This window comes from Hemicordylus capensis, chromosome 2 (assembly GCF_027244095.1).
Source record: "Hemicordylus capensis ecotype Gifberg chromosome 2, rHemCap1.1.pri, whole genome shotgun sequence".
NCBI lineage: Eukaryota > Metazoa > Chordata > Lepidosauria > Squamata > Cordylidae > Hemicordylus > Hemicordylus capensis.
Genome location: NC_069658.1, coordinates 413,676,279 through 413,697,002, shown reverse-complemented (window position 1 = coordinate 413,697,002; position 20,724 = coordinate 413,676,279). Strand labels below are relative to the sequence as shown.

Here is a 20,724-nt window from a genome sequence, read left to right as displayed (position 1 = left end):
TTTTCTCTCTGAAAAGCCCCTCTGCTCTTATAACTAAATTCAAGGGGGGGGAAACAGAACTTTACATTCTGTATTAATCTCAGACCAGCTTTATTCCACCACCTGGGCCCATTCCTCTCCCAAGTGCATTATTTGTTTCACTTCCCCAACAACCTACGTTTTAGAACTTCTGAAGGCAGTTTCAGCAAACCACTATGTCTAAGCTGATCAATTGCGATTTACATTGGCCTACATTGTGAGGCTGTACTCACGAGCAGCTGAGCCTGGGCCAGGCTGCTCGTGTGGAGCACTGTGGCACGCATGGAACCTGGTGCTCCCATGCAGCCTAACCCCTCTCCCAACCCTGGCTATAGCCAAAGCTAAGGGAACAAGCACTCCCTTCATCTGGCTGCTGGGTTAGTGTGTTTCCTTAGCTCCACAGAGCCGAGGAGACATAGAGATGGGCACCTAGAGTGCCCATCTGCCAGGGGAATTCCCCCAAGGCACCATGTTTGACGCACAGTGCCTTGTGGGATATGTGGAGACTGGGGAAATGAACCCTGGCCTTTGTTGCTCCATGCTGCTGGAGCAGCCCAGCTGACTATCCATGCTGCTCCTGGCGGCATGGAGCAACAGAGGCCAGGACTCATTTTCCCAGCCTCCACATACCCCACAAGGGATATGCGTGGATAGTCATCTATGCTGCTCCCAGCAGTGCAGGTCATTTGGGTGTGTGGCTTGCCCACCGGAAGGCTAAAGAGGGATCATCTCAGGGGACGGTAGGTTGAACCCTGCCTACCCCCAGACGAACCAGGTCTGAATTTGAATTGAACCGGGCGTAGTTCAAACCAAGCTGGCTCAGAGCCCTCCTGGTAAAGGAGAATTCGGTGAGGATTCCCCTTTAACAGTAAAACGGGGGCAGTAGGGCTTCCCTAAAAGTAGAACAGGCAGGAGGGGATTGAGCCACTGCTTACAAGTGCAGTGCCCAGCCCGCCTCCCCCAGAGTAGGCAGGGCCGCTGGCGGCCCAGTCTGGGTCTCTGTGCACACATAGAGATCATTTTACTGACGACTGTGCGTGCACAAAGGTCAGTAAAATGCCCTTCACACATGCGCAGAGGCCCAAACTGGGCTGTTGGAGGCCCTGCCTACTCCAGGGAAGGCCAGTAGCGGGGGGGGGGGCCACCAGTCCACCCCCTTACAGATGCTGCCACTGCAGCCGCCACCAGCAGCACTGGTAAGAAGTTGCTTACTCCACTCTTGCATGCTCTGCGTATAGGGAAGCCCCCTCCCTGTCTGGTAATTAATAATCCTCACTGGATTCCCCTTTACCAGTAGGGCTCTGAGATGTTTTGAACTGGCTTGGTTCGAACTCTAACTGGGTCCAATTCGAGCGGTCACAAAACCGGGTGGGGTCAATTCAAATCTGGTCTGGATATGAGCCGAGCCAGGAAACCAGTTTTGTGCACATCCCTACCTGAAAGTTCCTCAGTCACTGGGGACATATTTTTCAGAAGGCACAGGCAATTGCAGAAGGAAGGGGGACTTGCTGGAAATCTGGGCATTCCCAAATGTGGAAGCTTTCCCCATATACAATTCTTAATTTAGATGTAAGCCATTGGGCTTACTTTGTTTTATCTATTGGTCTTTTATTGACAGTTGCCCCAGCTAAGTTACATGCATGAAAATGTGAGAATGTCTGCTTCAGAGTGTGTTTACTGCACTGTGTGCAGTAACAATTCAGTGTTCTTGTGTGATGTCTTGCTTTTGTACTCTTCTACAAGCTAACTTCTATGAAAAGATTTATGTAGATATTTCTGGATAATTTAAGAAGTAGGCAATTTCTTGGTCCTATGCAATAACAGTGTGATGTAATTCGATTATAGCCTTCTCTGTAGCTGTTCCTGGGCTGTGGAATGCATTCCTGGCAGAAATCTGCAATTTGAATTCTTTACTGGCCTTCAGGAGAGCCCTTAAATCCTATCTGTTTGGCCTGGCCTTCCAGGGTTTTTGAATAGTTGTAATTGGTTTTCATGTTGTAACCTGTTTTTCCAAGTTTTTGTTGTTGTGATTGTTTAATTGCTGTTTTATGATCTTTTAATTGTTAATTGTTTGATACTGTTTTATAATTTTTGTTTTAATTGTTAACTGAATTTAATGGTTTTGTTTTAATTGTAAACTGCCCTGAGCCATTTTGGAAGGGTGGGATAAAAATTGAATAAATAAATAATTAATTAATAAATATTACTTTTTAGATTTCATAGCCATGCCTTGCTGCCAAGAAGATGATGCACATAATGTGCAGGCAGTAATAGATTCTTTGGCACTGGACTACTTGCAAGTCAGCTTATCGCATATAACTGGTGAGTATCTATAACTTGATAGTCAGTAGCTTGTTGGGGGGGAAATATACAAAGAATGATTGAGACCCAGCCTTGGAAACGATTACTGCTTAGGGTAAATGGGACTATATGTGAGTGCTTGTCAGTCGGGGCTAGCAGTAATTTAGTTCTTGCATGTAATTTTGAAATTGGCATAGAAGTAGAACTTATTTTTGTTCAGACTGTGATCCTGTGCTTGCTTGGCTGACATCCTAGCAATTAGGGTGCACATAAGTAGGGGACACAGCGGGAGCCCTTGTGTAACTGCCGCAAGAGCGCAAATGCTTCAGAGAGCTGCCTGTGCTCCAGAAGAGCTCTGTAAGAGCAGCAGCCCACTGCTGAGGATCAGCACTCAGAACTATTAGCACTCTTGTGCAACAGCACAAGGTCCAGCTGCCTCCTGAAAATTAAATCTTGAGGGCAGTGTTCCCTAACAGGGATTCCAAGATCTTGTTATCTACAACCCCCATGATCCCCAGCCAAAGACTGTTGCAGCTGTGGATGCTGGGAGTTGTAGTCAACAACATCTGGGAATCCCTGTTACTGCTTGAGGGACCCGCAACCCTCAGGGACACATTTTTGGGAGGCACAGACAGCTACAGAATGAAAAGGGGGCAGTGTTCCTGCTAAGGCGTGCGAACGCTCACACATTTTTAAAAATGTCTGCTGAGTTAATTTTTGATCCCGCTCTGGTGAAAGATCAGGAAGGCCCCACTCTGACTGCATGTGTGCACACTGCCTTGATACTGCTGCTCAGAACCAAACTCATTCCACACATAGATGGGGGGAAAATACAGAGAATACTGAAAGGCGGATAGCTGAAAATCACCTTCCACTCAATGAGTGTGCAGAAGAATTCTCTTTATGAAACTCTGACTCAGTATGTTGGGCAATATTTTTAGTTAGCGCTAAAGTGAGAGCTGGCAGTGTGAACTAAACTGTGTTTACAAGTAAATGTATTAAACAGTGTTCTGTGCCTCTAATATAGCTTGCCTATCTCTTAAAATTATTATTTTACACACACACACACACACACACACACACACACACACACACACACGTCTGTCACTTTCTGCCTTGGTAGTATATTTTAGCACTTATGTTTATAATTTGAAAAGGGATCATTTGTGAGATTTTGTGAATTGTCATAGTGGGACTACCTGACTCAGGAGCAGCACTTAACATCTGCACAAACATGACAACCTGTATTCTTTAAATCCAGCATTTCTCCTTAATGGAAATGTGTAACTATTCACATCAAATAGGAGTTTTTGGGACAAATCACTGCCTCAAGGGTGTGCATGTGCAACCTTTGACAGGAAAACCATGCTGTGGGGAAACATTAAACTCTCTCTGCTGTGGTCCCAGTCTGGACCCAGCTCTATCACGGCTGCTTTTTTCACAACAAAGATACTTCCAGTTTACTACTGGTGTTAAAATGGGCTTAATGCAACATATAGGTTGGCAGCAGGTGCTTCCCTTTTTTAAAAAAACAACAACAACCTGGTCTGGTACATTTGGAGTGAGAAAGGAAAACTGCCTTTGGTATGCATATACTATTTTCCTTTTTGCTGCGTTTTCCTTTCAGAGCCCAAATAAGCTTCCTTGTTTTAAATAAGAATCCTCATTTACCGGAATGGGCATTCCAGTAGGGAACTGCTGCACAGCCCACTATTACTCTAAGCAGATTGTTGCATTTATCAGGAATGTTAATTTAATTGGGGTGTGCTCTCGCTTAAATGTGTGCTTCTTTTCCACCCAAGACCAATCTATACACCATCCATGTCTTTTCTTTCTCTGCTGACATTAACATATATTTCTGTCAAGGGGAGAACATTGTGAAAGGAGATAAAGAGTCTATTAAAAATCTCTTGGAGATATTTGATGGCTTGCTTGAGTACCTGACAGAAGAGCTTAGTGAGACTGCTTCTCACAATGGTGGTGAGTAAAAAGGACAGAGTAAATGGTTTGTGCTACTTCTGTGGAAATCTAATACCTATGAGGAATACCAAACTACTGCCAGAAACAGAACCCCCATGTCAAGTTCCAGTCTTCCCTTTGTAATATCTCGTTCAGCATATGTCGTATTGTGGAGTAGGGGTGTGGGAATGTACACCATAATGTCACAACACTGGGCAAGTTGCCCTAAATAGTATGGAGCAGAGAGAGGAAACATGACGTGGGACTGCTATATTTGACAGCAGCCCTGTTCTTTAACATTACCTTCAGCTTAGCCTCTGGGAAGAAGTCTTTGCAACTGCTGGAATACACTGAGGGCCCTTGGTGCTTTCACATTGTTAAAGCTGAGCAGAACTGTGGCTGGTCAATACTTGGATGAGGCTTAGGAGCCTCATAGAACACACTAAGGCTATTCATACGACCGCTGAGTGGGAGGGAAGGCTACTCCAAACTCACTTCCCCCCCACAATGATCCTTATGCGTTGGTGGGACACACGATTTGCGTTCCCACACGATCTGTGCTGCTTGGAGCAGTGTGGAACTCCAGAGGCCAGGACAATGAGTTCCGGCCTCTGGATATCCCACAATTCACCGCAAGACAAGTGCTGTGCATTGGGAGAATACCCCAGGATTCTCTTGGTGCCTGACTCTGCACGCGCTTGGGCTGCATGATCCTGGCTCCAGGGTTGTGTGTGTGCTTGCCCCCTTAACCCTGGCTAGAGGCTGGGGTTAAAAGTAGGGTGGGGCAGGCAGGCAACGCCTGGATTGGCCCGATCCCAGCACTGCACACAAGCAGCCTAACCCAGGCTGGCTACCATAGCCTGTGTTAGACTGCTCATGTGAATAGCCTTTTTGAGTTTCTAGATGAAAGAGCTAGACCTTGAGATAGCCAGTAAACATGGAGTAACAGTTAGGGATGTGCACGGAACCGTGGCAGTGAGGCTCAAAGGCGGCAGGGGTCTCCCTTTAAGAGCGGGGGAGGGTGCACTTACCCCTCCTGCCTTTCCCCCTGCTGGCATCCATGTTTCATAATGCCCATCGGGGTGGCAGCGTACTTCCCTGCCGCCCCATTGCCCTGTTTTCTGGATAGGACCGGAAGTCACCTGCACGCACCAGCACGTCGGCAACTTCTGGTCATATCTGGAAGACGAGGGCGGCAGGGAGGTACGCTGCCGCCCTGTTGTGCATTAAGAAACATGGACGCCGGCGGAGGGAAAGTGGCAGGAGGGGTAAGTGCACCCTACCCCGCTCTTAAAGGGAGACCGCCGCCATCAGTTCAGAGGCCCATAAAGGGCCTCCAAACCAGTTCCATGCACATCCCTAGTAAAAGTTAGGAATGCTTTTCTGTGAGTTCTTCTGCCTGCATTGACTGATTGATTGAATTTCTATACCGCCTAATATAGAAATCTTTATATTCTCAATCTCAATATAGAAACAATGATGTAGAATAAAGTAAACAATAAGATCAATGCTTAGTGCTTTCTTGATATTTGGAGTAAAAGATGGTTTGTGTGAGAGAGAGACTTCCTTTGTTAATATTTATTGGTAGCACAATCCACACACATTGGAAATCTCTTATTGATTTTTATAGGGCTCTTGTTAAAAATGGATTGTGATTTGGAACCCATATCATCTTATTTGATGCTTTTTGTTGAATATCTTTTCATGAGCAATATTCTAAATGTGGAAACATAAGGTTCTTAAAATACTCAGTTGTTCTAACATTCCAGATGGCGTATACAGCTATTTCTAAATAGCTCTTAAAGCTATAAAAGAAGCAGAGACCCACAAAAGGCAACACTGAAAAGCTTTTTGTACAATTCTGCCTAATATTTGCCTATACAAAAACTTCTTGGAATACTTTTTAAATGTCTACAAGGCTGAGCTGTGGCAGGCCTTGCTGAGTACTTGATTCTGCAGGATACAGTAGCAAAGGAAGGGACTCCAAGCAAGGGCCTATCCCTACAGATCTTAAGGGAGATGGAGAGGCCATATGGAGAGAAAGGCTTTGCTTCCTAATTTATATAGGACCCAGGCAGTTTAGGGTTTTATAGGTAGTAATCTTGAACTGCACCTGGAAGCTAGCACATGCAATGTTGCCATTTTCAAAATGGTCTGAATATATCAAAAATAATGTAATTGCTGTCAACTGAGTAGGTTCAAGTTAAGATCTAGAACTTCTTCCCAGTATTTCAGAGGCTGATTCAGGAGAGCAGCTGGCTGTGACAAAAATGGAATTTTAAAATCTGTTTTCACTCTCCTGTATCAACAAAAGCAGGATATCAAGTTTTTAGTTCAGTCTTCTATTTTCAATAAAACTAGTCCTAACTGGACTCTTAAATCACTAACCTGCTTTTCTTTTTAGCTGATCTTCCTTGTTATAGAAACAGTTTTCAAAAGCAATATGAACATTGTTTTTAAAAAATCAATAGTGTTGTTTTAGAATAAAGAAATGCTAATTCCAAGGTAATCTAACCTGTCAAAGTTTGAAGAAGTGCTGGCCTGCACTCCTGAATTAGGCCAGCATTCCTTATGTATCATAAGGATGATGTGTAAGCTATACAGTAGGGGGGAAATAACATATTGCTGGTAATCTCATATGCTAGCAGACATGCCAATGCAGAAATGTTGGAGAAGGGGTGAAGAGGCGGGTATGAGTGTAGTTTTCATCTTTAAGGCTGGCAGAAGTCTCATAATGTTGCTTATAAATAGGTGGTCCTAACCAGATGGCTACAGGTGAAGTTCAAGGCACTTCTTTGGAGGACAAACAAGCAACAGTGTCCTCCCTGAAGCCACCATCAGCTATGGGGTAAGCTTGGCTCATGATTACTTTGGTCTGCCAACTTTTTGCACAGAGGTTACAAAGTATTTCACACGTTGGTACTCTGCAAGTGGATGGTATCTCATGTGGGTTCTCTTGGGAGTTGTCTGTTGACTGGACTGAACCCCATTAGGTTTTTTGAGTGATCCTGATAGGCTGCTGTTTCTCATCCCTTGTGATCAAATCCGTAATACCTGAGAATGGTTTCAGACATTACACTGCTCAAGCATTCTGAGAGAGTTTCAAGTGGTGGCCTGCTTATCTGAAACATTTGCCTCATGTCTTTGTATAAGTTATATCAATCCTGAGGCAGTTGTAATCACATGTTGCATATCTGGTAAAGTGTATAAAATTAATGCGTTAAAATAACATGTCAGTTACTTGCTGAGCAGATGAGTTCAGCTGCTGTTTTACATTTGTATTTAATTTATACAGCATCTTTTGGAATCAAGGATCTCCATGGTGACTTGGAGATTGCTAGAGGCAGTATGTGCTCTCTTGGTGTCTTCCCCAGTGCATTCCGGGATCTGTAGCTACCACTTGGGAGCATGGTTAATGATTCACATGCACCTTCCGTAATACCAGCGTAGATGAAAGAATGTGCAGGTCACTGTCAACACAACATCAAAATATCCGTTTAAAATTTGCTGCTGCAGTGTCTGAAGTCACTCTGATTTCCATTCCCATACTAGTTCCAATAGCAAATACATGTGGTAAGAAATAGCTTCAGTATACCCTTTGATACCAGTCCTTGCATCTTAAGCTACTAAATACTCTAATCTTGTTCTTTGTGCTTTCTTTTATACTGTAGTGTACATAACTGATTTAGTTTCCTTGAAAGCAAACGTTTAAGTCAAACAGGGCTCTATGGCATCCAGCCTGTGATAGATTGAGGCCTTCTGTCTAGGGCGTGGTTCCCTAAGGTGTGCGCACATGCCTGTGCTCACAAGTTTTTGTTGTTGTCCACTCAGTCAATTTTATTTTATTTTATTGGTTTTTTTTTTGCAAATTCAATTTTTATTAATTTTTAACAATAATAACCATAACAATCATAGTAAACACAAATGGACTTCCCGCGCACCTCTCTTCATGAAATTACAACTATAAAGTTTACCCTTATTATAGTAATAATAAAAAAACACAAATCTAAACCTTTAAAGTTAAAAGAAAAAGAAAAAAACCATTAATCTACGCAACCTGCATTTCAAATCAAATCCTGCTGTAAGACCAATAATAGGAAACATTCTGGCCACCGTGGATACATACATGAAGAAAGTCAAGTCATTTGTAGAAATTACTCCTTGTATTATTCCCAGCAGGAAGGCTTCTGGCTTCTTGAGAAGAATCACTTTCTTTAATTCATTATATATCATGCCCCAATAGGCCTTAGCCTTCCCATAAATCCACCATGTATATACATACACACACACACACATATATGTATATGAATACATACACACACCTAAAAAGAAACCTTCAGTATGCCCACACTTCAAACATTTGTTTAAAACATTATTAAATCACTCTTCCAAAACTTTCCCCAGGCTGCCCTTTCTATATTATGTCCAACATCTATACTAAAACCAGTCTCTAACCAAATTTTATATTTCAGTTAAGCCTTTTAACTTACAATCCTTTCCATAAGAATACAACAAATCTCTGTCTCTGTAAATACCCCAACACATCTACATGTTTACTTCTTTACACAATAGAGCTTTAATCAGGGATAACCATAATGAAATTTTTGCTTCCAACCAATTTTTACGTTAAGGTCCAAAAAGTCTTTATATATTTTACTTTTTTCAAACCCTAAATAAGCGTGCCATCCAAACCTTCTGTCAAGACCCTCCAGATCAAAAACTTTGGAGTCTCTCAATGTTGTCCATTCCTTTGACCATATCTAACAAACAGCATCAAGATACAACCCTAAATCTGGCAAGGTAAAACCACATCTTTAAAATTTATTCTTAATCTTTTCCCCTGCCAAATAAGCTTAATTATATCCTTCTGCCATTGCCTAAAACAAGTCGTATTATTAGTTATAGAAATATTCTAAAAAGAGAGAGAGAGAGAGAGAAATTATTATTTTAAATAAAACATTCATCTTCACCACTAAAATTCTTCACATTAAAGATAAATTCATTTTAGATCATCCTTACAGATTTTTTTCATTGAGTTCCATATTTTAGCATAACTATTAGCAAACAACAACAACAAAGTGTATATTTTATTATTTATCTTTAGATTTCTAATCTATATTTTTGATCAAAACCTTGATTTTAATCTTGTTTATATAAAGTCCAGCCAGTTGACCAAATTATTATATCTTATCCAGAAATCTTTCGATCTTGTCCATTGGATAATTTAGATTGTATATTTATGGAACAGGATGCTCAGAAGATAAGTCTTTCTTATATTTCTGCCAAAATTCTTGTGCTTGGAGGAGCTCAGTAAATCTGTTCTTCTTGTTTTTGTAAAAAAAAAAAAGAGAGTCCCTCTGGCAATTCCCATCTGAAACGCCAAATCTGAAACGCCAATTCCCATGCATTAAACGCCAATTCCCCTTGGCGTTTAATGCATCAGTCAAAAATTTATAATCCTTACGTTTTCTTAAAATTCTAGCTGGAATTTCCTTCAAAATTTTTATCTGATGAGCTTGAATTGTTAGGGCTGTAGTACAATGAGCCTGGATGATTCGCTCAGCTATTGATTTAGTAGTGAACTGTACTAGACAGTCCTTGATTAGTTTATTTCTTGTGGCGAACCGAATTTTGACGAAAAGCTATCTCAATCTGAGCCTCCATCTCTCCTGCTGTAATTCCCAAAAGTAATGCAAGTTCTTCTCCAAGTAGTTTCTTAATATTCTGGTTGGGAATTTCTGGAATGCCCCTAAACCTTAGAAATCTCTCTTTTTGTCTTAATTCCAGCAAAGCCATTTGATCTAATAGTTTTTCTCTGTCATCTTTTAGTGATCCCAAATCTTTCTCTAAAGCATCCACTCTTAATCTAAATTCTTTATTATCTTGTGCTAGTTTTTTGACAATTTGATCAATATTTGAAATTTTGTTATTTATTTCATTCATATTCTGTTTCATCTGGGTCATATCCAAAATGACTTGTTTAAGGGCAGTGGCATTTGATTGGAGAATGTCAGCATTTGATTGCAATGTTTGATTCATCTCAGAGAGCATTTGATCCATAACTACAGGTGTTTTGGTTTCCCCCACACCTGAATCTGGAAGTGCAAGTTTCCTGGCTTGTGTATGTGTCTGGCTCTGATGAGCTTTGCCTCTCATAGTGATATGAAGGGGTTAAGAAAAGAAAAGTACTTGCAGAGCAAAGTTTGTCCTTGATCTCAAAACGGAAAGTAAAAGCCTGTGCTTTTCTCAAATGTAAACAATTCTGTAGCGTGGGTTCTGTATCTAATCACTGGTAGTTAAAAATTTTCTCACGGTAGTGTGGAACATCTATTGTTTCCATTGGTTAAGAAGAATGATAGACAGAGTCCATAGCAAATAGGAAACAACAAGACGTCTCTTCTTTAAGCTTAATGAATAGCAATCCCCACTAAAAAAATCTTTTCCAAGTGTTAAAAATTTTTAGTCCACAATTTAAGTCTTAAGATTTAGCATTTAGCAAACAAGGAAAAAGAAAGAATTCCTTTCTTCAGTTGTAATCCAAAGAGAAACTTACAGCCTTATCTGTAGCGTCTTTCCCAGAAACGCATGAGGAATTTCCACAATTTGTCATCATCATTCACTAAGGAGGTGAGCTTCTTGAACTTCAAACATTAATTATATCCAAGCCGTAGAGATTGTCTGCCGGGCAGCTTCAGTCATACAGATTTCCTGAGGAGGAGACGAGCAAGATGGAATCCTTATCCCTGCCGATCGACTTGAGACAAAAACCAAGCTCTTCAGCCCAATCCCTGTATCAGGTGACCAGCATATGGGAATTGTGGTTTATCTTGAGTCAATCCTTTAATCCAGGACAAGGTGAGAGGGTTTTGAAGCCTCAAAAACCCTCTATTTTCTCCTTCTCAGTCTCCCCTTTGCAGAGGAGCAGCCCGCTGCTCCGGCAGTCCAACTGGAAGTCGCCCACTCAGTCAATTTTAGATCCCGCTCAGGTTGATTCAGGAAGGCCCCATTCTGAATTCAGGTGCACGCACACTGCCTTGATACTCCCACCCAGAACAAAACTCATTCCACACATACGAAAAAAATTAGATAACACTACTCTTGAGCTGTTGTCAGTTTATTACATTATTGTTTCCTTATTTATGATGTTTGATTTAATTGTGTGAATGTTCTTTTCTTGATTTTTTTTTGGGGGGGGGGGCAGTTTGCTGTTGTAAATTACTCTGATTAGCACAAGCCAGTGCATTTTACTCAAGCATAAACCCCAGTGGGAAGCATCTGCAGCATCGCTGGTGTGATGTCAGCCTGAGCCTCCCCAAAAGCCGTGACTGAAGGTTGGGGGACCTTCAGCAGTGAATGGCACAGAATGCAGTGTGGGGAGGGAGTGGGCAGGGTGGCGGAAACCACAAGTGGAAGGATGATACTTCACAGTGTTGGGGATTGTCCTCTCCCGCAGAAGCCCCTTGAGCTGCATGTCATTCCATTGTTGCTCAAAACTGCCTCAATCTGTAGACTTTTAGGGGGTTCAGTAAGGAAAGGAGGCATGAGGAAGGTGCCTTCCACTGGTACCTGTTGTGCCAGCGATCCTGTGGGTGCTATGCCATGTATTTGAATATCCCAGGAGGTTTGGTTAGCTGGGATTTACTTCCAGGTGAGTGTGGATAGGATTGAAGCCTGAGTGTCACTGAGACAGAAAAGCAGTATATAAACGAAATGTGACTTGGCTTAAATGTGGAACTGTTGAGCATGATCAGGAGGGCAGCCAGGAGGCTTGGATTCTCAACTAGAGTTTGTTGAGTTCAAGAAAAGGAAGCCTGGGCTTTGGCTTTGGGAAGTTTAGTCTAGGGAAAAATTTGTTTAGTTAGACTTTGTGTTAGAAGTTGTATTCCTTTAGTGTGTGTGTTTTGCATATTCCTGATATTGGTCTATTATAGTTGAAAGGTAAAGTGTGCCTTCGAGTCAGTGTCGACTCCTGGCGACCACAGAGTTCTGTGGTTGCCTTTGGTAGAACACAGGAGGGGTTTACCATTGCCATCTCTCACACAGTATGAGATGATGCCTTACAGCATCTTCCTATATTGCTGCTGCCTGATATAGGTATTTCCCATAGTCTGGGAAACATACCAGTGGGGATTCAAACTGGCAACCTCTGGCTTGCTATTCAGTTCATTTCCCCGCTGCGCCATTATAGTTTACCTACAATGTAACTGAAACAAGAAACACTAGCCTACACTCCATATTCCTAGGGCGTAGGAAAAGACTCTGTACGCATTCGAGTGTGCTTTTGTATCTTCCGATGTACCTGTTCTTCACAGCTGGGTAAACAAGGTTTTTAAAGTGTGCTGCCCCAAAATCATTCAGGATGCTTTTGAAGTATTCTTGTAACCTACTGAGTATTTTTATCTGTAACTAAAAGCTGAGAAAGCCTCAGACGGAAGGTGCTTGAATAAAGCAGGTTTTCTTTTCGTTCTTTTCCAAGCCTCTCCGAATTGGTTTTTATCTCGGAGGTGGGGGGCGCTAAAAGGGGGCTTACTCTGGTGCAAACATGTCCTCAGGAGCTCAGCAGCTATCAGTTTTTTCCACAGTGATCTGATTTTATCCCTCATAGTGGGTTGTGTTCGCGTATCATGCCTCAGGAAGACAGGAAATGGTGTTTGAAATTTGCATGCCATATCCGGTAGCTAGGTAGGAGGAGCCCCAATCCCCAGTTCCGTTCCTGTCTCAGCTCAGGCATCATGCTGCTCCTAGAGCTCTGTCTTTCTTCGGCTTCTTGGGCTGGTTGGTTGTATTTCCTTGCTCCCTCACCCTCCTTCTAGTGTGCAAGGGTGGGAAGGGAGCCTATTATTTATCATTTTCTAAATTCCAAACACTTTTTTATGTTTCTTGATTCGACCATTGGCTGTTTGTTTACGATATTTCTGTTTGTTTTTTCTGGGTTTTTTTCATTTTTTTCTAAATGGATCCCTCACATGCTGGGCAGTTGCTAGAAGGCTCCCTCTCGGAGGGACGCACGTGCTTCTGATTCCAGGGCTATGCCGGGCTCTGGGAAAAGCCGTGAAAAGGGTTCCAGGGACTGCAAACACTCACCTCCCAACCCTCCCGCGGATGCACTTTGCGCTTCATCATCTGCTGGGCTTGATTTGCCGCCACCTCCCCCCGCTGTGCAAGCTATTGAGGTGGAGGCTGTGCCTCATAAATCCTCTAAAAAGAATAAGAAGCGCAAGGAGGAAAGCGCTAAGGAGGCAAACAAACAAAAACCCAGTGGAGATAAGTATAAACTCCGCAAAAGGAAAGTGAAACTGCCAGGTGCACGCCTTAGTGAACGTTTGTTATTGAAAGCTGTTTGCTAACAGAGGCTGCTGAAAAGCCTCCCTCCTGCTGTTCTTCAAACACAAGGAGGTGCTTTAACCGAGATTATGGGGACAGGAGGTGGTTCAGCCCCTCCAAATGCGATTGCTGGTGAGCACTCAGGGGGAAGGGAACCCGGCTCCACCAACAACTCGATCACTGCTACTAGCCCCAGCTCTGTGCCAACTGGGTCCAGCATAACTCCGGCATCCCAGCTTCTTACAACCGTGAGTAACTAGGGGTGTGCAATTCGGGTTTTCAGTGATTCGGTTTGGGACCCGAACCGAATCACCCACGTTCTGTTCTGTGCCTGAATCTGGGCTACCCAAATCACCCCTGATTCGGTTAGGATTTGGATTAAATCCAAATCCGAATCGATTCGGGTAAGAAAAACTGGTCCCAGGGGCAAAATAGTGGGGTGGGGTGGTAGTTCCCAATGGTTGGAGGCTACCACCCAAATTTCAGGGGAATTGGGCAAAGGGCTGATTTTTGGGGAATTTTTGAAGTTTTAGTGTCTTTGGGGCAGATCGGGGGCATAGCGTGGGATCTGGGCAAAAAGAGTGGGGTGGGGTGGTAGTGCCTAATGGGTGGAGGCTACCACCCCAATTTCAGAGTGATTGGGTAGAGGGCTGATCTTTGGGGAATTTTTGAAGTTTACACATCTTTAAGGTTTTTCCCCATAGAGAAGCATTGAGGTGTCAGCAAATGTATAGCTTCACACGGGGGGCAAAGGGGTGGCCTACAGCAGTGTGGGGTTGGTGGTTGTGCCAGGTAGGGTCAAGGAAGCTACCTGTACTTTTTCAAAGGATTTGGGCAGAAGGCTGATTTTGGGGGAATTGTTAAAGTTTACGCGTCTTTAAGGTTTTTCCTCATAGGGTATACATGGAGCTTTCAGCAGCCCCATAACTGCACTTGGGGGGTGCTGGGGTGGCCCAGAGTGAGTGGTAGTGTAGTGCACATAGGGTGCCAACCACCCCCATGGGTTTCTAACCCATGTGGTACAGGGTTCTGTTGGATTTTCAATGAAACACCATGAATCCACTCTAATTTGCTATCATAGAATCCACACTCAGAATACCTCAGAAACAACAGTCAGCCTTTGCGGCTGACTCCAGTTTAGACTGCATCCAGCACGCTTCGTGGTCTCTAGCAGCAGGGGTGGCAGTGAGACGATCCTTATGGTTGAAGAACTGGAGGGTGGACCTTAAGTCTAAACTCAGTCTGGCAGCCTCTCCTTTTATGGGAGATAAGCTTTTTGGAGAATCATTAGATCAAATCTTGGTGGACACCAAGGATAAAAAGAAAGTTATACCCACTCCTCGCAGAGATTTCCCTAGGACAGGGCGGGCCACTCAGAGCTTTTTTCGTCCCTACAGGTCCTCCTACCGACCTTACTCCCAGTCTCCTAGGGAATAGCAACCCCCCTATGGCTCCTTTAGGAACAACTGGCAACAAGGACAACAACAACGCTTCTGTGGCAACACCAGATTCCAACGCAACAGAATTGGATTCAGACCTGGAACAATGACTACCTACCAATCAGGGGCTGGCTCTGCTTCTTTGCCGCTACTTGGAGCCTCTCTTCTTTGGATGCTTGGGTACGAGACACCGTTACTCAGGGCCTCCGATTGGAATTCTCACTTCAGCCCCGCAACCACCACACCCTCACACCTACCCCCAAGAATCCAATCAAGCTTCAGCGGATGTCTCAGGCTCTCCTTCATCTGATCCAGATACACGCTATAGAACCAGTTCCCCCAGAAGAGCACTTCCAAGGGGTTTATTCCCTCCTATTTCTAGTTCCAAAAAAGGACAGGTTGTGGAGGGCAGTGCTGAACCTCAAACATTTGAATTGCTTCATCAAAAAGCGGACCTTCCTGATGGAATCCCTCCGTACGATCAAGGAGGCAATATGCAAGAAGGAATACCTGGCGTCCATAGACCTGTCGGAAGCGTATCTCCACGTCCCGATCCTGCCAGCCCATCGCAAATATGTCCACTTCCAGGTTCTTGGCAAGCATTTCCAGTACACCTCCATGCCCTTCGGCCTGTCTTCGGCCCCCAGAATGTTTACCAAACTCATGGTGGCCCTCGTTGCCAGAATGCGGGAGGAGGAACTCCAAGTCCATCCATATTTGGACGATCTTTTGATCCATTCGGCGTGTCTTCAACAGGCCCACAAAGATGTCCAGCGGACCATTGCCTTGTTGGAAGCTCACGGTTTTGTGATCAACCAACTGAAAAGCCAACTCTTGCCATCTCAACGCCTCCTACACCTTGGGGCACTCTTCAACACGGTCCAGGACACCATCTCTCTCCAGAGCAGATATCCAAAATATAGGACCTGATCCAACCGCTTCTACACAATTCGTGGACAGACCTATCCACCTTAGCACAACTCCTGGGATGCATGGTTTCCTGCATGGAGTGCACCCCATGGGCATGCTGGCACTCCCGCCCACTCCAGTGGCTCCTCCGCCCCCTTCAAGATCTCATCGCCTCCACACAAAAGACTACCAATCTCGGATGATGGCCGTCTCTCCCTGCAATGGTGGATCTCCCCAGCTGTCCACAGGGGCTTGCCCCTGACCCCCCCGATAGGGTCACAGTGACCACCGATACGAGCCTGGTGGGATGGCGAGGCCACTGCCTACAACATCTGGTACAAGGCACTTGGACGCCCGAGGAGTCCACTCTCAGCATCAACCTTCTGGAACTGTGGGCCATTCGGCTATTCAGCTTCTCCCACATATAAAGGACCATCACATCTTGGTCCGCACAGACAACATGGCCGCAAAGGTGTACGTCTCAAACCAAGGGGGATCCAGATCTCAGGCAATGATGATGGAAGCCAGGCTCCTCTTCGACTGGGCACAGCTACATCTGAACTCACTCTCAGCCGAACACCTGAGCGGAAAGACCAACCTGTCAGCAGATTGGCTCAGCCACCAAACCCTGGATGCAGTGGAATGGTCCCTGCACCCCGAAGTTTTTCACCTGGTGACAACAGTCTTCGGGAATCTCGAGGTGGACCTCTTCTCATCCCTGCAGAACCACCAACTTCCTTGTTTCTACACCCGATTCCACTGTCCTCAAGCAGAGAACACAGATGCCCTCATGGCCCTGTGGCCCCCTGGCCTTCTGTATGCATTCCCCCCGACCGTCATCATCGCCAAGGTTCTCCAGAAATTAGTGCTGGAATGGGCGAGCATCATCCTCATCAATCCAAGGTGGCCAAGACGCCCTTGGTTTGCAGACCTCATATTGCTATCCATCCAGGAACCTTGGCCCCTTCCCAACCGTCTGGATGCCTCCTCCAGGGACCCCTGCAATACCCAGATCCAGAGTGGCTTCAACTGCACGTGTGGAGGTTGAATGCTCCCACCTGAAGAGAGCGGGCTACCCCGTGGCAGTACAGAACACCATTTTTGCTTCCAGATGCCCTTCCGCCAATCATATTTATCAGGCCACCTGGTCCGCCTTTTCCAGATGGACATGCAGCAAGAGCGTATCTCCGACCGCTGCCAAACTTCCAGATGTCCTCTCCTTCAGGAAGGTTTAGATATGGAACTTCGACCCAGCACGCTCTGTAGGCAAGTCTCTGCATTGACATCAGTCCTGGACCTGAAGGCTAAAGGCTCCTTGATGCTTCAACCGCACCTTACCTGATTTCCCAAAGGGGCCAATAACTTAGCTCCTCCCCCTATCCACAGGTTTCCATTTTGGGACTTGAATAAGGTGCTTCAAGCACTCACGCAGGACTCATTTGAACCTCTCTGCTCTACATCACTGAGAATCCTCTCCTATAAGGTCCTCTTCCTGGTCGCCATCACCTCAGCACGCAGAGTCTAGGAGCTGGCGGCGCTGTCAGCACATAAGGACCTGTGCATGTTCACTGAAGAGGCTGTAATCTTGCATCTGGATCCCACCTTTCTTCCCAAAATCAACTCCACCTTTCACAGATCTCAGGAAGTAGTCCTCCCCTCCTTCTGCCCCAGACCACAGTATCCGAAAGAGCGGGCCTGGCAAACTCTAGATGTCCAAAGAGCAATTCGAATTTACCTCAACTGCACTAAACCTCACCGGAAATCAGACTCACTCTTCTTGTCCTTCAATCCTAGGTCCTTGGGCCTTAAAGTTTCTAAAGGTACCTGGCCACGTGGATCCAGGCCATGATAGCTCTAGTATATCAGACACTCCACCTTCTCATTCCGGGGGGTGTTTCAGCACATTCCACTCGTAGCACCAGTACTTCCACTGCATTTTCGGCTAATGTTCCTCTACAGGTCATCTGCAAAGCAGCTACTTGGCCATCCATCTCGCCCTTCATCAAGCACTACAAGATTCCTTCATTCCATGCGGATCAGGCGGCCATGGCACGCACGGTCCTTCAGCAGGTGATCTAGTGTCCGCTTCTCCCTCCCAGTATTGTCTTCTACAGGCTTGGGCATGTCCCACTATGAGGGATAAAATCAGATCACTGCGAAAAAAGAAACGTTGGGTCTTACCTGTGAAAGGTTCTTTTTCGCAATGTCTGATTTTATCCAGCCCTCCCACGGACTTTCTCTCTTTAAGGTTTGGGCACAGTTGGGGAGGCGGTGGCTCCCGGGGTTCAGCAACTCCTTCCTTCTTCTGTCTTTGGTATCCTAGTGTACCACCTGAATTCTTTCAACTCCTTCACGACTGCCTTTCTATGTCTTTTCTTCGCTCATGTAATTTCCTTTCAAGTTGTTTCCCTCTTCTAGAGGACTCGTCTGCCTGGCTCAACAGTCTGGAACTGGGGATTGGGGCTCCGCCTACCTAGCTACCGGATATGGTATGCAAATTTCAAACACCATTTCCTGTCTTCCTGAGGCATGATACGCGAACACAACCCACTATGAGGGATAAAATCAGACACTGCGAAAAAGAACCTTTCACAGGTAAGACCCAACATTTCTTTCTCACCACGTGTAGGCTTGCACGTGGAAGATTTTTGTACTTTTCCAATAGCAAATTAAGGAGAGTTTCCCCTGGGAATTCCACCCCAAACCCAGGGAGGTTCAAACTCTGTAATAAAGAGGGGTGGCGGCAGCAGCCATTTTTGAACCTACCAAAAATACTGAAGAGTTTTAGGAGAAGCCTAGTTGTGCAGCTCAGCAGGGAAGATTTAACATTCCTTTCCCTCACGTGAGCTTGCTCTGAGACAAAGGCTTTAATCCGCTACAGGCTGCTTTTCAGTACACCTTTACTTGGAAGCTAGTCCCACTGAACAAGTCAGGTTTCTTTTAGCATAAGCCGGCATTGGGTCATGTTGTAACTTTACAGGAAGTAAGCTTGCTTGAGGTTGTGTTAAACATGATTAGCTCAAATTGTAAAAAGAAGCTGAACTGCATCTACCCTAAATAAATATTTTTCCCTCCCCAAATTAAGGCAAAATGAGATAAAACTCAAATGTCATGAAATGATTTACAGTTAAAAAGCAAACTTGAGTTGCATGGGAATGTAGATTTACATTTTCTATGATATATTTATTTTCATAAAGGCAGATAGAAGTAGTATTTTGCACCCAGAGCTAAGATACACTCTGAAAAGATTCTAACTTTTCAGCTGTGAATCATTTAATATTTGTGTTCCCACTGGGCTTTGAATTCTCTCATAAGTGCAAAAACATTTAGACCGTTTTGACTTTTTAAAAACGTTAGTACAGTTTATCATAACTCCAATGTTGTGCAATTATTTCTTCATCTGTAGAGAGGATGTATGTGTCATAAATGTTGGGAGTGAACATAGCTATTGCTTCCTTCACCATAGAATTAATGTTGTGTTTACTGCATATATCACTATGTTTAGTTGCATTTGTAGTTTCAAGTAATTGGCTAAAAAAGGTGAGGTCTCACTAGCACAGCCATTGTAAACTGATGTACTACATTGAATTTAATTCTTCATCTGTATGAGACGTCTCTAACTGCATTTGAGAGAGAATAATGTTCAGCGGGGAAATGCTTGACTAACAAGCAGAAGGTGGCTGGTTCAAGTCCCCGCTGGTATGTTTCCCAGATGATGGTAAACACCTATATCGGGCAGCAGCGATATAGGAAGATACTGAAAGGCATCATCTCAGACTGCGCAGGAGAAGGCAATGGTAAACCCCTCGTATTCTACCAAAGAAAACCACAGGGCTTTGTGGACGCCAGAAGCTGAAACTGACTTGATGGCACACTTTAATGTAATGGCATGTTCCTCCTGACGTAATAAAAGTACAGATGACTTCCTTGGTGCTTCAATTGTGTACCTCTGAGTGAGAAGCACCACCTTGTGGTCAAGTCTAGTAAATACATTTATTTCATTATATTCCACTTAGGTCCCCTCAGTCATCAGAGATTGTTGCTCCACTGTGGGAGGTAGATGGTTCGGAATCGACAAGTGAGCTAATTAAGCTTGGTGACACAGCTTATTTGTTTTCTCTAAGACATGAAGGTGAGTTAAGCATGCTAACAACAACAGCAGCCAGATATGACTGAGCAAATGGCCACTGCATAGAGACGGCTTCAAATAGTTTTTCGTGATGGGTGTTTCAACATATAAAACTGTTACAATACATCAACTTGCCATGTGGATTGAGCAACTTATTTATCTTGTTGACTCAAGATTAATAGACTTAATTTGTGTTCCATTATCATACCATCAATTGGGCCTTCAGGAGAGCCTTAAACACTCATCTTTTTAGTCTGGCTTTTAATGATACCTAGTTTTAGTTTTAATTCTGGTGTAAATGGTTTCTTAAAATTGTTTTATGTGTGTTTTTATTTTAATGTAAACCACCCTCAGCCACTTTAGGAAAGGTGGTATATAATTAAATGAATGAATGAATGAATAGTGATAAAATAATGTAAGCTAAGTCACTTATGTGGACAAACAGAATAAATTGTAATGCTTTAAATACAAACTGAAAATGAAAAATTCTGATGACTTTTTAAAACTCTGGGTGTCATGAACGCCCTTGCTGTTCAGTATTTATATGCAGCCTTTAGCAAAGTTGGTGAGGAGTTTTGGGCTAGGGTGCCATCAATATGTGGATGGCACCCAGCTTTTTCTGCTGATGGACGGCAGGGCTGAGGA

At 44.2% G+C, this 20,724-nt stretch overlaps 1 protein-coding gene across 1 annotated transcript in view; it reads left to right on the top strand.

Annotated features, from left to right (window-relative positions):
* Positions 1-20,724, top strand: part of CEP95 (centrosomal protein 95) — a 53,622-nt gene that overhangs the window by 9,381 nt on the left and 23,517 nt on the right. Inside the window, exons 3-6 of the mRNA XM_053293789.1 lie at positions 2,233-2,340; positions 4,186-4,299; positions 7,030-7,126; positions 19,967-20,082. Of these exons, the coding sequence (XP_053149764.1) occupies positions 2,233-2,340; positions 4,186-4,299; positions 7,030-7,126; positions 19,967-20,082 (435 nt within the window). The remainder of the gene's footprint in view (positions 1-2,232; positions 2,341-4,185; positions 4,300-7,029; positions 7,127-19,966; positions 20,083-20,724) is intronic.